Raw genomic sequence first — 14636 nt, 5'->3', positions numbered from 1 at the left:
ACGCTCGACCATTCCTGAATTACAAGTGTTGGGACCACGTGGCGTCATACTTGCGACTCAGTGACGTGATGATTTAAGAGAAAGGAATAAAAATGACGTTTCTGTTTGCACATGTGGTGATTTTTTTCGTCCGTAAACAACTAGCGCGCCAAGCGGTCGATGAGAAAAGCTTACTCTTGATTCCGGTTCCGGTGGTTTCAGTTTCGGTTTCGTTTCCGGCGCTTTTTTTGCCGAGCGTGCTGTCGCGCGGCTTCTCTTACTTGATGGCACAAATCAAATGCTCCTGATTAGAGGCTTCACACCAGGAAAGAGCAAAAATTATTGTCTTTACTGCTGTGAAATATTAAGATATCTATTCTTGTCATAATGCTTCCGTTTGTTTACGTGTTTACGAAGTATTTTCAGGCAACAACAAAAAGTGCTTCAGAATGATTTATTTTGAGGTCAATCATAAACAAATTTGGACAATTCAGAATCGCGAAGTATTCTTCATGAGGGCACACACATTCATATCAAGAAGAAACGTTACAAGAGTCCCACATTTACCAACACTCTAAACCAGAACTTTCCAGTGATGCTAAACGGTTTGATTGAATTAATCATTGGTTGTCACAATGCTGAGCAGTTTCAGTAATGTGGACATGTGGCCATAGCTATCATTAACAAGTACTGTAAGCAACTTTATTGTTGCGAGCTCGACATTTAGCGATGTGCCAGTTTCGGGAATATTTCGCGGGCACAAACTTTCACCACCGTGAGTGACATTGCATGTATTCATGTCCATAGGGCAACTTATTCACGTTACCAATTTCTTGTGAACTTGATCAAATCGCGATATTTGCGAAAATTAGGTCCACGCGAAGATTAGGTCGTTTACGCTATTAGAGCACAGCCTAGACTGCACAGAATTCAAAGAAGCAGATTCAATGTCAATATACACTACCCTATTTAGTAGCCTAACACTTCTCGTAGGCTAACAAAAGGGACCCCATACAGACCCAGGGAATATTCAACATTCCCATGCATATTCAACACAATGTGTGTGCAGCAGGAAATATAGCAATGCTAGTACAGGGCCTGTGGGAAAGTACAGCAAGAACAGGCAGCTAAGGTAAAACCACCTAACAGTGTTAGGTGGTTTTACCTAACAATATACAAAAAATCTGTTGCCAAAGTAATCATACAACATTTGCTCAATATACAAGGCACATTGATTAAAACATTAACATATCGGACATGTTCGGCATATACTCCACGCACGCACCCATCAAAGATCACTTTGCTACAAAACGTCCTCATCCCGTATATAAAAAAAACCTATGTCCTGCATTATAAAGTTGCAAAAAAGCCAGAAATATAATCGGCATGCAAACTGCACAACCCAATTAAAAATCCTTCTTTCATAGACACCTGAAACACCATACCATACTAAGCTTTGAACTTGTCGAGTTGAGCGCCAGCAACAGAAGAATGAAACCGAACTTTTTCCAGGTTTCGATTAATAAAGCGCACATGCCAGCACAACCGCACCCTGCAAAACATCTTCAAAAACCTCCGCTGACACTCCTCGGAGCATAAACGCAAAAAACGAATACGCGACAGATGGTGATACAAAACATCACAGACATTGCGCAGGTGTGCTACGCTTTCTATAACACACATAAAGTGAGATTCCAGGCTCTGAATGTAAGTGAAAGCAGCCTCCGAAGGCACAGTTAAGTTGCCGAACATCTTTCCTGGAACATGAAAGGCTTTAAGCATCGTAAAATATTGGTGGGGCCAGTTCAAGTTGTCAGACCCTTCCCTCAGTGACCCAGAACAGAGACAACCCTGTGAACTTTTTTCCAGGAACAGCTTGATTAGAAATCCTGCAACATAATAGGTAGCAGAGTCGTCTATTATGTTAGAGTCTTTACTTGATGCAAGTTCCGAAATATCGTCCAATGGAGGGAAGTCGTCCACGGGGGCACATTCCACGGCATCAGCGATTGAGGTTGTCTCTAGTGAAAACGGGGACATCTCCTGAAGGAGGTTAGCGTTGTCATCTTCAACATTTCCCTTTTCCGAGAGTTTTAGGAGCTTCCTAATCCCAATGTGCCTCAGTCCACAAGTAAACTGATACACATTAGGATTGGTGTTGCAGCCGTGTTGTTGCCTCATCTGCCCAAAAATATTTTCGAGGGCATCTTGCTGCAGTCGACGTGTCAAAAGAAAGCTGAAGTTATATTTCTCAGAAATATCCTCCCAGAGCATGAGGACGGCCCTGATAGTAACCTGCCACCCAGTGACTGTTTGTGGCTGCCGTCTACCCTCAAACTTCCAGGCTGCCACCCATGGAAGTTGGTTGCAAAGGAAATCAACGATTTCAGTGTCGCCCTTTCTAATCGCATAGCGTAACTTTTGTTCAGATTTTTTTGGTCTCGAGCTGTTAAGACAGTCAAAAAGTTTGTCTATGCGGTCACAAAAGTATGCGGTGGACATGGCCGCCTCAGGGAGCTGTCTGGCATACACAAGAGCCAAAAGTGCAACGCATACTGATGAACTGAGGACCTGAGTCGCACGTTTCACCTTCATGTTACTGAAAGGTTTCTGGTAAATATGCCGGTCTGTCAGTTTCGGGGCTAATCGTAGTCGCATCTCGTGCGTAGAGTGGTAAAGTTGCACAATGTAGTTCCAGTCTACAGTTTCACTCCCGATGTGAAGCTTGTGGGCTTGCAGGTTGTTACGGGTGGTCTTTATCAGGTGCGGGACATCAAAAATAAAATAGACACTTTCATTTCTTACTTTGAAGAATGGCTGCTCAACAGACACTCCAAGTTGATGCGCCAAACTTACGTTGGAGGCACCCTGGTCACAGACCACTGCTTTGATAGTAATGCCAATGTCCTTCAGCTGCTCAATCAATGCCATAAGCAGGTTACGAGTTACAGAGGATGGTGTTGACGTATGCCCAATAGTGTATGCTACAGGTTGCACCCACCTCCTAGAAACTCCAGAGAGGAGGAAAACCTGGGCTCTGTCAGCAATACTGGAAGTTCGCTCAACACCATCATCTGCAAATCCGAGGACAACATCCTGCGCCACATCGTATGACAAGTTCTTTTTCAATATCATCTCGTCAAACACTAAAGTACAAATGCGGTCGCGTTCATTCCATGACTTTGTTTTTGACGCAATCGATGACATTATGCCTGGAATGATACCTGGCGTCATTTTGACATTCGCGAGCCACCTTCGTAGTGAACGCCGAGATGGTAGCGTGAACACTGAAGACATAAATCGGTATGCCCGCGGTCCATGAAAATTCAGATGGAGCGCGAATTTCTTCAGCCACAGGGGATATCGCTTCCCCTTGCCCTTCGACCTATTCTTTATATGCGATGATATGAGGTGAAATACCTCTTCAGAAACATGAGGCCGAATTATTTCCAGAGCTTGAGAAGCTGTCTGAGGAGTCTTCAGCTGCTGTTTCCGCAGTCTGGCTATCGTCTTTCTGTAGCTGGAAATTCTTGCCTGGAGTCGCTTGATAATGTCCTCGGGCCTTTTCGTGAGCTTGCGGCAAACAGGTGCAGGATGGTTTGGACCAGCTATAAAAATGGCAACAAGTCAGTGAGATTAAAAACAGTTCCAATAAGTGCGATACGATTTAACCAGTACAAGCACCACTAAGCAGTAGCATACCATGTAAGGTGTGGAGTGAAGCCTGAATTTTCTTCTTGTGCTTTACCTTTTAAGCACTGTCAAAGCCAGTGAAACTTCTGACCACCAATTACGTTATTCTTTTTTTAGTCATGTAAAATGTTCTGCACTAAATGTCTTCACATAAAATCCTTGATAACCTTGCAAGTTCGAAAGGCTGAAATAGCATGAAAAATTCTCTTGAAACCTCCGCTTGATATGTGTGTTCCATTTTCCCACACCTCCCCAGTCATTAGTAATACAAATGGTTAGATCGGTATGCCACACACACGAAGCAAAGACTATAGCTTATAAAGGGACCTAGAATTCTTTAAACTGATCCTTCTGGGACATATTGTATTATCTACTGGCTATAGAGGTTCACACAAATATGTTTCAGAAAGTGGCGAAAGCAAAACGGGACACTTACAGTGTTGACCTGGACCACAGTGGCCAGCGAAAAGACCAGAAGAGCTGGTTGCCTGACTTGGGTCTGGAAGAGTGCGCATATTAGGCACAGGCTGATGCTTTAAAATAACTCTATATTACCGAGTACTGCAGAGTGCATTACTGCGGAGCTGCATGGGAGTGGGGAATTCTGCAGTCTGTCGGGCTCTGCCTGGTCTGGAAAGGTTTCACTATTAGACACAGAAGTGCACCATGACGAGATAACCTCTTACCAAGCACAGCACGGCTCGCTGCGACGGAGCTGCACTGGAGTGAAGGGCCAGACGAGCTGGTTGCCTGAGTGGGACCTGGGAGAGTGCGCATATTAGGCACAGGCTGATGCTTTAAAATAACTCTATATTACCGAGTACTGCAGAGTGCATTACTGCGGAGCTGCATGGGAGTGGGGAATTCTGCAGTCTGTCGGGCTCTGCCTGGTCTGGAAAGGTTTCACTATTAGACACAGAAGTGCACCATGACGAGATAACCTCTTACCAAGCACAGCACGGCTCGCTGCGACGGAGCTGCACTGGAGTGAAGGGCCAGACGAGCTGGTTGCCTGAGTGGGACCTGGAAGAATGGGCTTATTAGCCTACATAGAAAAGTTACTTATACCTTTGTGTATATGAGGGAAACACATTATTACAATCACCTATTGCAGATGCCCAGTTTATGGGAGGACGAACAGTAGGCACAGCTGATCGCACTAGGGTTGTTTGCCCTGGGTCCATAAAATCTTTTGCAGTGAAGTGATCACTGCAGACACGATAGGTGGCATAGAGTTGCGAAGCAGACTTTCCAAGAAGATCGTACCTCTTGGCATAGTCGAGCCAAGCCTTTGACCTGGAATATATATTATTTTCCAATGTGTTAAATGTACACTTTGGAACAAAATGTTAGATGCCAATCTGCAACCCTCTCTTCGACATTTTGGCTCCGCTTGCAAGCGATGGGGACATATTTTTATTTGGCAGGATTGCTTTGGATGTCTCAACGCACACAGACAAATTTGGGGTCCTGCTCCAGAGTAGTGCAAAAGTAGCTCAACTAAGAAATCATGGTTTTTGCACGAGAGGACGAACACAAGGGAGTACAACAAGCACAAGCGCGCTTGTGCTTGTTGTCTACCCTTGCGTTTGTCCTTTCGCACAAAAAACATGATTTCTAACGTTCACCAACTCGCCCAACAACAGGTCATTTTATAGCTAATTAACAGCAGGTGCACATTCACATTTCTTTAGGAAAAGACAATATCAGTAGAGAGCAATATTCACCCCACCATGAAGCAGCGCTTATATAACTCAAATTTAGAGCCACATTAAAAAAACACGAAAATTCACCCCATCATGAAGCACCACATTTATAACCCCAATTTAGAGCCACATTAAAAGCGATACATTCAAGCTATGTGCGAGACAAATCAAGGGCTGCGTCTTTTCCTTAACAATTTTGTCTTACAAGATTAATTTGTCAGTTTTTATCTTCAAAGACAAAGTGGTAAGTCAGTACTAAAATTAGTATAACTGACCTGAGATCGCTTAGCCCAAATCCCCACATTACAGTTAAGGCATCCAGTCAACTTTAGCGCTTGATTTAAAAGCGCATTCTAGTAATTAATTATATTGTGAAGAAAAATAAATTATTGGGATTTTTTTATATGCTCAAGTATGCAAATGGTTCCAAGGAACTATTGACAAGAAGGAGCTCACGCCAACCTACCTTGCGTCACGTGGGATTCGGAAAAATTTTGTGCCGGGTTTCTTGTGCGTTTTACCATTGTTTTCGCACCATGCGACACAGCAGTAGCTACCGTAGTAGCAACCGGAGGGCATCTGAGAAAGAAAAAAATGTAAGATATAAACACAAATATTCGTAGCTCTTAGTACGATAGCGCAGCCCATGTAACAATAATAACACACACGGGAAAAACCGACTGCTGTCTGAGGTTTATTTCGCAGCGTCTGTTGGACCTCTGAGCATGCAAATAACGGGTAAAACCAACGGACACGATACAGTTCGCTTTTTTCTCTTGCCCTTGTATGCGCACGCCGTGTTTTGCTCGCGACTAAGCAATAACAAAGAAATGAGAAAACGTCTTACCTTCTGAAGAAACCTGTTAGGCGCAGACAATATCCACGTTGTGCTCACATTCTGCTCGCTGTACTCACATGTGCTCAACACAAAACGCGTTGACAGATGTCAGGCACCATGCGGTCACGCCGTCCACGCACGCACGCGTCCGTCCGTCCGTCCCGCTTTAACTCCAGCCGCTTTCTCAGAGCAACTGCAGGAACCGGAACTGGCCCGTACATCACGTGATCTTCTTGACGTAGTAAACAAAAACTATTTCACCCTTTATGATACTTGCAACAATTTTAAATATAATAAAATTAAAACTTGAGTATTTATTTATAACAAACCTCACGAAATATTTTCATTCTTTGGCACACTTGCACCACTTAGCGGTCGGTGAGAAAACTAAACGCTCGGCCGCGAAACGGCTCGAGTGGCCACTCTTTCCCTTGTGTAGATTACTCTATGCTTCGAGATCGCTATTAAGCCGAGGTTTAACTCGGCTTCCACCACCATAGCCGACTCGAAGCAGAACGCGGCCTTGGAAGTAGTGATATGCGAACACTGAAAAGACGCCACATAATCGGCCACCATGTCACGCGCAACAATAGAGTTTTTTCGTGGATTGTTCCGATATTTATATTTTGCATATACAAGGGAGGCGGATTATCGGGTATCGTTATCAGTGTCGTGGGCAGTATCTACTAAAAGTCTCTTATCGAGTATGTGGAAGACCTTGAAGATAACCTCCTCTATACGGGGGGGAAAACATCGACGGTGGAGCCATGTGGAGCGCGGTCGCAGGAAAAAAAGGAGAGGAGAAGCGCGCGAAGCGGCAAACAATAGGGTAGATGCGGCGCAGAGACGGTGAGTCCTTTCCGCGATTCAAAAAAAAATTGTTTCTGCGTTTGTCCGCACCTGTTTCCAGAGGTTTTGCATTAACACGCACTAGGGTCGATATGAGACTTAGTGTGAAGCAAAAAAAATGCGCTGCACAGGTGTTTGCTCTTTCGAAAGACGTTCTTCCGCGCCCATTGTTACGCGTTGGAAACAAACTTTATGCATTTTTACTTTTTAAAGCGAAAGTTTCACACCAGCCTTAGCTAACGCCTTCGGAAGGCTGCTTTACGGAAAAGGTAGACGGATGCATCTGTTCCCATAGCGTTGAGATTAACATGTACCAGGGTCGATATAAGATTTAGTGTGAAGCAAAAAATTGCGCTGCGCTCGTGTTTAACCTTTCGTTCTGACGGCCACTGTTTTCAGCGACGTGCCAGATCGCAGGAGGACGGCGAAGGGGAAAGGGTTGACGTCCTCTCCGCGATTCCAAAAAAAGAAAAAAACAGTTCTTTCTTCGTTTGTCCACTCGCTCTTGTGTGGCGCTAGCAAAGTTCCACCGCTCCCCCCTCTCCTACTGCTGGCGGCCACTTTTTTAAGCGACGTGCCAGATGTTATCAGTATAGAGGAGTTTATGCGTCGAAGGACGCTATTTCGAGTGGATTTTCTCGGAGCAGTTTATTTATCAATGACCTCGGAATAGAGATATTGCAAATAAAGAAGGAGGTATCGGATATTTAAGCGATCGCCCACTAGCGCAGGACTACTAGTCACGCTCTCAATTAGACAACGATCAGGACTTTCCCCGCTATCCTTCGGATCCACCACTTCCAGTAAAGCTATGGAGCTCGATCATCAGGTATTTTTTTGTTCTTTGTATTTTCATTCAATTATTATATAGACAGTTTTTTTTCCAGACTGTCAGCAGGTGGACGATATACGAGACCGTGAAGACCACATTCCCTGTACTGGAGAGGGGGTGTACTTCCGGGTCTACGTGCGGGCTACTCTTAATGCATCATGTCTTAACAGCAATTAATGCTATACTTTTTGTCGTGGGACTTGAAATTGTCGAGATTTCAGCGAAATGCCTTGCGGTAGAATGTGTGAACACGGGCGAAGGCGTGGAGGACGACATGGACTACACCAAGGAATCGGAGGCGGCCATGATAATGTACCTTCTCTTCAGGCAACATTCGTGCGTAATTCGACTAAATGCTTCGAAATTGGTAGGCAAAAGTACCGTAATGTTTAGAGATTTGATTTTGTGCGGCATACGCCAAAATTCGTCTATTAGAGAATTGGTTGTAGATGAAACTTGCACGGAAACCGACATGTTTGACATGGAGCAAGTAACCAAGGACATGATGGATCTGCATCGGGCCATTGAACACCTCCGTAATCTACGTATCGTAAATATAATGACCACCATGTATGAGGAATTCTCAACTCACCTGTTGAGGTGGATATTAGAGTTTCAAATCGGACTGGAGGAGTTATCTTACGATATTGAATTTGTAGATCTGAGGTCCGTGCAAGCAATGCTAGAGAGGCCGGGCTGCGCCCTCAAAAACTTGCACTTTGATGGAGGTATTATAGAGGCAGATTTTCTGCGCGCAATGACGTCTATCAGACGCCTAAAGTTGACTGGCCTTCACATCGAAAACGAGGCCGTCGTTGAATTGGCGCGCTTGTTGATGAAGACAAATTGCATGATCGAGACGCTCGAAATCAATTTCACCAACCTAAACGACGATATGGTATCCTATCTGGCTGAGGCCGTTGCCCATAATCGGTCTTTAATCGAAATTAATCTAATAGATAACATGGCCTTGTCTACGCGCAGCCTACGGGTTTTGATAGAGGCTTTATCCATCAACAAGAGCCTACAAGTCATGACGCTTGGTGCCGTGACAGATTTCGACGAATTGGCGCAGCTGGCCATCGAGCGAGGTCAGTGCCAGCGCTTGAATTTGGTCGTTTCGTCCGATGGCCGCATAAATGTAGAATTATTGGCACAATTTAAATACGTAAGCATAGAATATGGAATGTCAGGCGAGATTCACCAATACCTCGGTGAGACTTTTGACGCCCTCCGCGCCTCCCCGCACGTGCAACACGTATATATCTTTGCCAACTTTTTGATCAGTGTGGATCGAAAGGTGGCCGCTTTCATAGCAGACTCTAAGACTCTGAAGACCTTCACTCTAGTCACGTGTGGAAAAGAACGCCAGTTGGTCGTAAAGACAGTTTTGGAAGGCTTATCGGAAAACCACGGACTAGAATCGTTCGAATGGTTGAACTGTGTCGTCGCGAGCTCGGAAGCCCTGCAAAGTCTCTACAAAGTTTTCAAAAACAACGAGACGTTGATTAAACTGTGCTTGTCGACGAGGCCATGCGGCATCGATTATTACGCTGGCTTCGAGGGACTTAACCCTCGGCTTCGATGTGTCGAGCTGCATAATGATTACAACGTTCGCCCCGGAGGATCGGGAGTGTTCGTCATACAAGAGGCAGTGCGACAAAACAGGTGGCTCTTGAACAGAGCCGCAGAGTTTGTGGCCGATCCAAGCGTCGCGGATGCTGCTCCGGACATGTACGACGTGCGGGCTCTGGAATCTCTGCTGTGCGATGTACGCCCCCCATCACCATCTACGTCCAAGGACGGCTGTTGTGTGAATGTCAACTCGAGTGAAGTGGACGTCTTGGCGCGGGCTCGCCGCTACATTCGTGAAAACTTTTTTCAACTGGCAAGAATATGTGACAGTGAAATGTCTGTGTGTGCCTTTCCATTTTTAAACAGAGAATGTTGGGAGGCGGTCGCCTCGTATTTGAAGCTAAAGGACATCAAATAAACATCTTTATACTCTCTCCTTATGTTTGATTAAATATTAATAGTTACCTAAGACGACGGCACGAGTGGTCTGGAACACTTGTCTGCCTCTATCGAGGCAGACGATTGTACGCTCTAGAAACTCTGGCCGGCGCCCAGAAAAAAAAAAAAGCTGGGCTCGAGGCAACGCTTTAAAAGCATGCTTGCACACTTTCTCGGATAAAAGAAAGCATAGATGAAAAGAGATGCATGCACCAGTAGACATTGTGCGTGCATGCATCTTTATATATTTATGCAAGAACTATTCGATTCTGATATCAGGTCGATCGTGTCGGTATCAGTAATTAGAAAGGTCAACTCATCGGTACGGGTTAATATTTTTACCAATGCCATTAATGAGAAGAGGGCCCTAATAAATGCTACTCTAGAGCAGACTTGTTGCTCTAGCTAGGTCGATAAATACACCACCAAGTAGATTACGAATTGTACATTTTTTTATTCACCACACCACGTTGTTGAGAGTGAGAAAAGAAAAGACGTGCTGCCAACACTCGTAGTTTAGAATAGGCTTGCCACTCGACTCGCACAGTGGGACGTTGTCTCTGCAAATTCCGCTAAATTCGAAAAATCGTCCTTTGATAGACCGCTTGGCGCGCGCCAACATCGATGGCAAGCGGCTATTGTCTTGGGGGTGAGCCTGAGCAAAGTGCCTTGCAAACGAGGCGGTGTCCAGCACGTCTTCAAAGTCACGTACACACTCGCACTCGACAAAGTCCTCCGGGTTGGTTACAAACTCGACGGCCCTGTTCATTCTCAGAAGGTTTTGGCGAAGCACCTCGCCAACTCCAAAGTCCTCGTATGCGTTTTGCATAGCGAGTCTGAGAATACTCTTGGACATGGCGGACGCAATTTGCCCGTAGTCTTCCGCAGTTAAATATGCCGACATCTCCAAGTACGCGAGCGTCTTGTTGGTGCGCAGCATATGGAGCAGAACCGGTAGACTTTGCGGGTAAATCACGCAGTCTGCACAAGACCAATCGACCACGCTTCGGTTCTCTGCCATCGCCATCATGACGCTGTCCACCATGGTGAGGTTGCTCATGAGAGACTTGAAATGAAAGGTTTCGACCGTCGTCGTGGCTCGTAAAAATTCGGTTATACTGTCGCAGGTCTCTTTGTAGACGAGTGGCAGTAGGTTGACCTTAAAGACCTTCAAGGCAGTCGAATGTGCCGCAAAATGAAAGAGTAGCTTCGAATAGGCACTCACCACACTGATGCCGCTATAGTTTACGGTCAGGTTCGTAATGGTCGAGAGAAGATTCACGGCCCGCAGATCACACAGAGCATGACCCATCACTGTGCCGACGACTCCAATACGAATTCGATCTTGTAAACCTCGCTCCACGATCGTTTCCAAGACCTCGTCTATGCCGCAGAGATAGCCGAGATTCACTTCGACTAGAGACGTGTTGTTGCTCATGGCTTCGAGTAGGAGAACGCATCGTTCCGGCCACACGTTCGTCGCCTCGAGGTCGAGTCTCTTGAGCGTCCGATTATGCAGGCGTAGCGCCTCGGCTATCGGTGCGATCCAATCCCCTTCCATTCGAGAGTAGATCACTTCCAGTCTCTCGAGTCGCCGATTCTTCTTTAGCGCGACCGCCAGGTTGTCGATCGCTTCGTTGGATAGTAGGCAGGCCTTTAGTTGGAGAACCTTTAAAGTCGAATTTTCGCCCAGTGCCTCAAAAAATCGCACGCCGGCACTCTCCTCTTGCAGGCACCTAGATAGTCTGAGTTCTTCGAGGAGGCAGGTGTCTCGCTCCATCAACGTGGCGAGGTGATAGATGCCATCTTCGTACACACTGTTATTGTCGTAGACAAATTTGCGTAGTTTGGGTAGCATCGTTAGCGTGGTTAGGAAAAATTCGTCGTTACCCTCGACAGAATTTCGGATGAGCTCCACGCATTCGATCCACGGATTGTATCTTAGAACTCTCTTGAAGGTGTTTGCAACGTCCCGACGTAGTACGGTATCCACCAGACACAGCTCCCTTAAATTGCCGAGTCGCGAAGCCGCGTCAAACACTTCGTTCAGATATTCGCCGTGTAGATTGTGAATGCCAAATTTGGTGACACCGTCATTGTCGGCCAAGCTCTCCAGAACAAAGTCAAAATGTTTCGAAGCGATGAGTTCGGACGAAAATTCAAGGCGTTCTATGCACCGATGACGACGTAGCAACAGGTTGACTGTGATGATGCTGTAGCTCTCTGGAACTCTGCAGATCGCCGTCGACTTGTCGAAATACACAGATCCCACCAGGTTCCGTAACGTGAAGAGCCGGGGTTCGATTTCCACCAGTTCCATACAACCGTTATATAGACATAGGTTGATGTTGGTCAGGTCCTTTACGATCCAGCATCTCCGGTCCAGGTCGCAGGTGCAGTCGGCGTGCCAGTCGAAGCCTCGCAACTCGAAGGCTCGCTTCATGTTTAAATACGATTCTACGAGCTCTTTCGGGATGCATTTCATATACTCTTGGTGTCTTTCCATAGTTTGTGTGTAGATTAGCCGCCTCCATCTCAGTGTGTGTATATATATATACATTTCAAGGTCGTAGACCCCCACCCCCCTCCACTACTCTTTCCATCATCCGAGATATGCGACCCTGACGACCCTGGACGGAACGTACTCCTCGATTAACGAGGCGCCCGGCCCCGACTTTCTTTAGGCGTGATAACACTTTAGCGACTTTGTATTACATGTATATATACACGCCCCATTTACGCACCTATAGCAAAGCCAACCCTGTCCTCTCCCCACATCACGACACGACTACCAGGATGGAAAAAAATTTGAAAAAGATGAAACGGCACCGACAATACATAACACGCATCTCGAAATATCGAGGATTCGATATACACGCCGACTGCACCTGCGACCTGGACCGGAGATGCTGGATCGGAAAGGACCTGACCAACATCAACCTATGCCTATATAACGGTTGTATGGAATTGGTTGAAATCGAACCCCCCGGCGTTTCGTATTACGTCATTTGTTCGGCTCGGCGACGAACAGCTACGCAAGCCCCCCCCCCTATAGCTAGACCATCGTAGTAATCAACCTATTACTACGCCGTCATCGCTGCATAAAAAGCGTCGAATTTTCAAGCGATATCGTCGCTTGGTCATCTAGAAATGAAGACATTTCTGTCGATGGAGGAATGCGGACAGATAGCGTCGGACATACCAAAGACGCTTCTCACGCTGATTCTGAAAAACAAATACGAAGACTTTGACGTGGGTGGTGTGCTTCGCGAAAACCTTCTGAGGATGAAGAGGGCCGTCGAGTTTGTGACCGACCCGGAGAACTTTGACGAGTACGAGTATGTACGCGATTTCGAAGACGTACTAGACACGGCTTCGTTCTCCAGGCACTTTGGGCAATGCCACCCCCCGAGACAAGGACCGCTTGCCCTTCTTACTGGCGTACGCCAAGCGGGTTATCGAAGAACGTTTTTTTTTCGAATTTAGCGGAATTTGCAGAGACCCAGTTCCGCTGTGCGCGTAGTAGTAGTCATGTCGTGATGTGGGGGAGAGGGCAGGGTTAGCTTTGCTGTAGGTGCAAGCGTTGTTACGCCCTGGGTGAGGGGAGTGGGGAAAATGACGGGGGTTTAGGTGAGGAGGAACGAACCAATTTTAAACTACGAGTGCTGGCAACGAGTCCTTGACTTTCTCCTTCTAAATGACGTTGAATAAAATGTTTAACTCCTCCCACGTGTCCTTGATCGAAACTGGGATATCGTATCCTGTTTCATACTTAGTCTGCAAAGCTTTTACTCGAGATTCTCGAGGCCAAGTTTTAAGATCACGTGGCGGATGTGTACATTAGGTATATATGCTATTATCGATGATTTCGAGACGTGATGGGTAAAGAGTGTCGTATCGCGTCATTCGTGCAGCAGCTGCCCTGATGGACGAATCCATCTTGCGTAGGGCATGCCCCGAATACTTTTCGGGTCGGGACTATTTCATGGACGACGTCGTTCGCCGTCCCGACAAGGAATACCTGGCCAAAAAGTACAAGGACCTTCCGCTGGACGTGTTGGAGGACCACATCAGCATGGTCGAGACGACGGACACCATCAGTTTCCATTACCGGGTCTTTAATCGCCACATGGGCGAGCGTTTCAGAAGCATCGTGGCGGACGTTCTTCGAGAAGATTACGCAAGATACTACAAGCGAACCGGTAAAAGCGACGGCTTTCGCTACTTGTATACCTGCAACGACGAACTGTCGCCCATCGACTACAACGTGACATACATGTACGACATGGATAGTCTTCAGACGGTCTTGGACAAGGTTTTCCAGGGCCAGGAGTTTACGCACGTATCGTCCAGAGACACGTCGACCGTCTACAAGCGCTACCGTGGCTATTCGCGAGCCCAACCGAACCACAAGAACATACCCATCTACAACATCACTGACGAGTATCATCTGCGGCGTAGCACGGTCAAAGCCTCGACGCGCATCCCCTGGGTCTCGTGCGGACCGAACCGGCACAGCAAAGTCTCTAGCGTTTACTGGTCGGATAATCCAAAGGAGGAGGACAAGGTGGTGTACGTGTGCGACGACTATTGTGCGACGACACATTACTACGACCCGTTAGGGATGAAGGAGATTGTCGTTAGCGAGTGGTTTGTCTTTCCCGTAGCAGAGGACGACAACGACGTGGAGAAAGCACAAGACGCCTGGTGCATCGCAAATACCGCC

At 46.5% G+C, this 14636-nt stretch overlaps 1 protein-coding gene and 1 long non-coding RNA gene across 2 annotated transcripts; one reads left to right on the top strand and one right to left on the bottom strand.

Moving 5' to 3' along the window:
- Nucleotides 1-4656: 4656 nt before the first annotated feature.
- On the bottom strand, nt 4657-6387 carry LOC115322289. Its single transcript, XR_003918956.2, has 4 exons — nt 6226-6387; nt 5845-5957; nt 4778-4968; nt 4657-4695 (listed from the first exon to the last, which is right to left on the bottom strand). It is a non-coding gene; the product is annotated as an uncharacterized LOC115322289 (long non-coding RNA).
- A 309-nt stretch (nt 6388-6696) lies between these two features.
- On the top strand, nt 6697-9902 carry LOC115322294. The gene is made up of 2 exons (XM_029982679.4): nt 6697-7894; nt 7953-9902. Exons 1-2 carry the CDS (start codon nt 7877-7879, stop codon nt 9888-9890), a joined length of 1956 nt encoding a protein of 651 aa, XP_029838539.2. The 5' UTR covers nt 6697-7876; the 3' UTR covers nt 9891-9902.
- The last annotated feature ends 4734 nt before the right edge of the window (nt 9903-14636 follow it).

Source organism: Ixodes scapularis, unplaced genomic scaffold (assembly GCF_016920785.2).
Source record: "Ixodes scapularis isolate PalLabHiFi unplaced genomic scaffold, ASM1692078v2 PGA_scaffold47__10_contigs__length_4178495, whole genome shotgun sequence".
Lineage (NCBI taxonomy): Eukaryota > Metazoa > Arthropoda > Arachnida > Ixodida > Ixodidae > Ixodes > Ixodes scapularis.
Note: the sequence above shows the minus strand (reverse complement) of the source record. Positions and strands in the feature narration are given on the sequence as shown.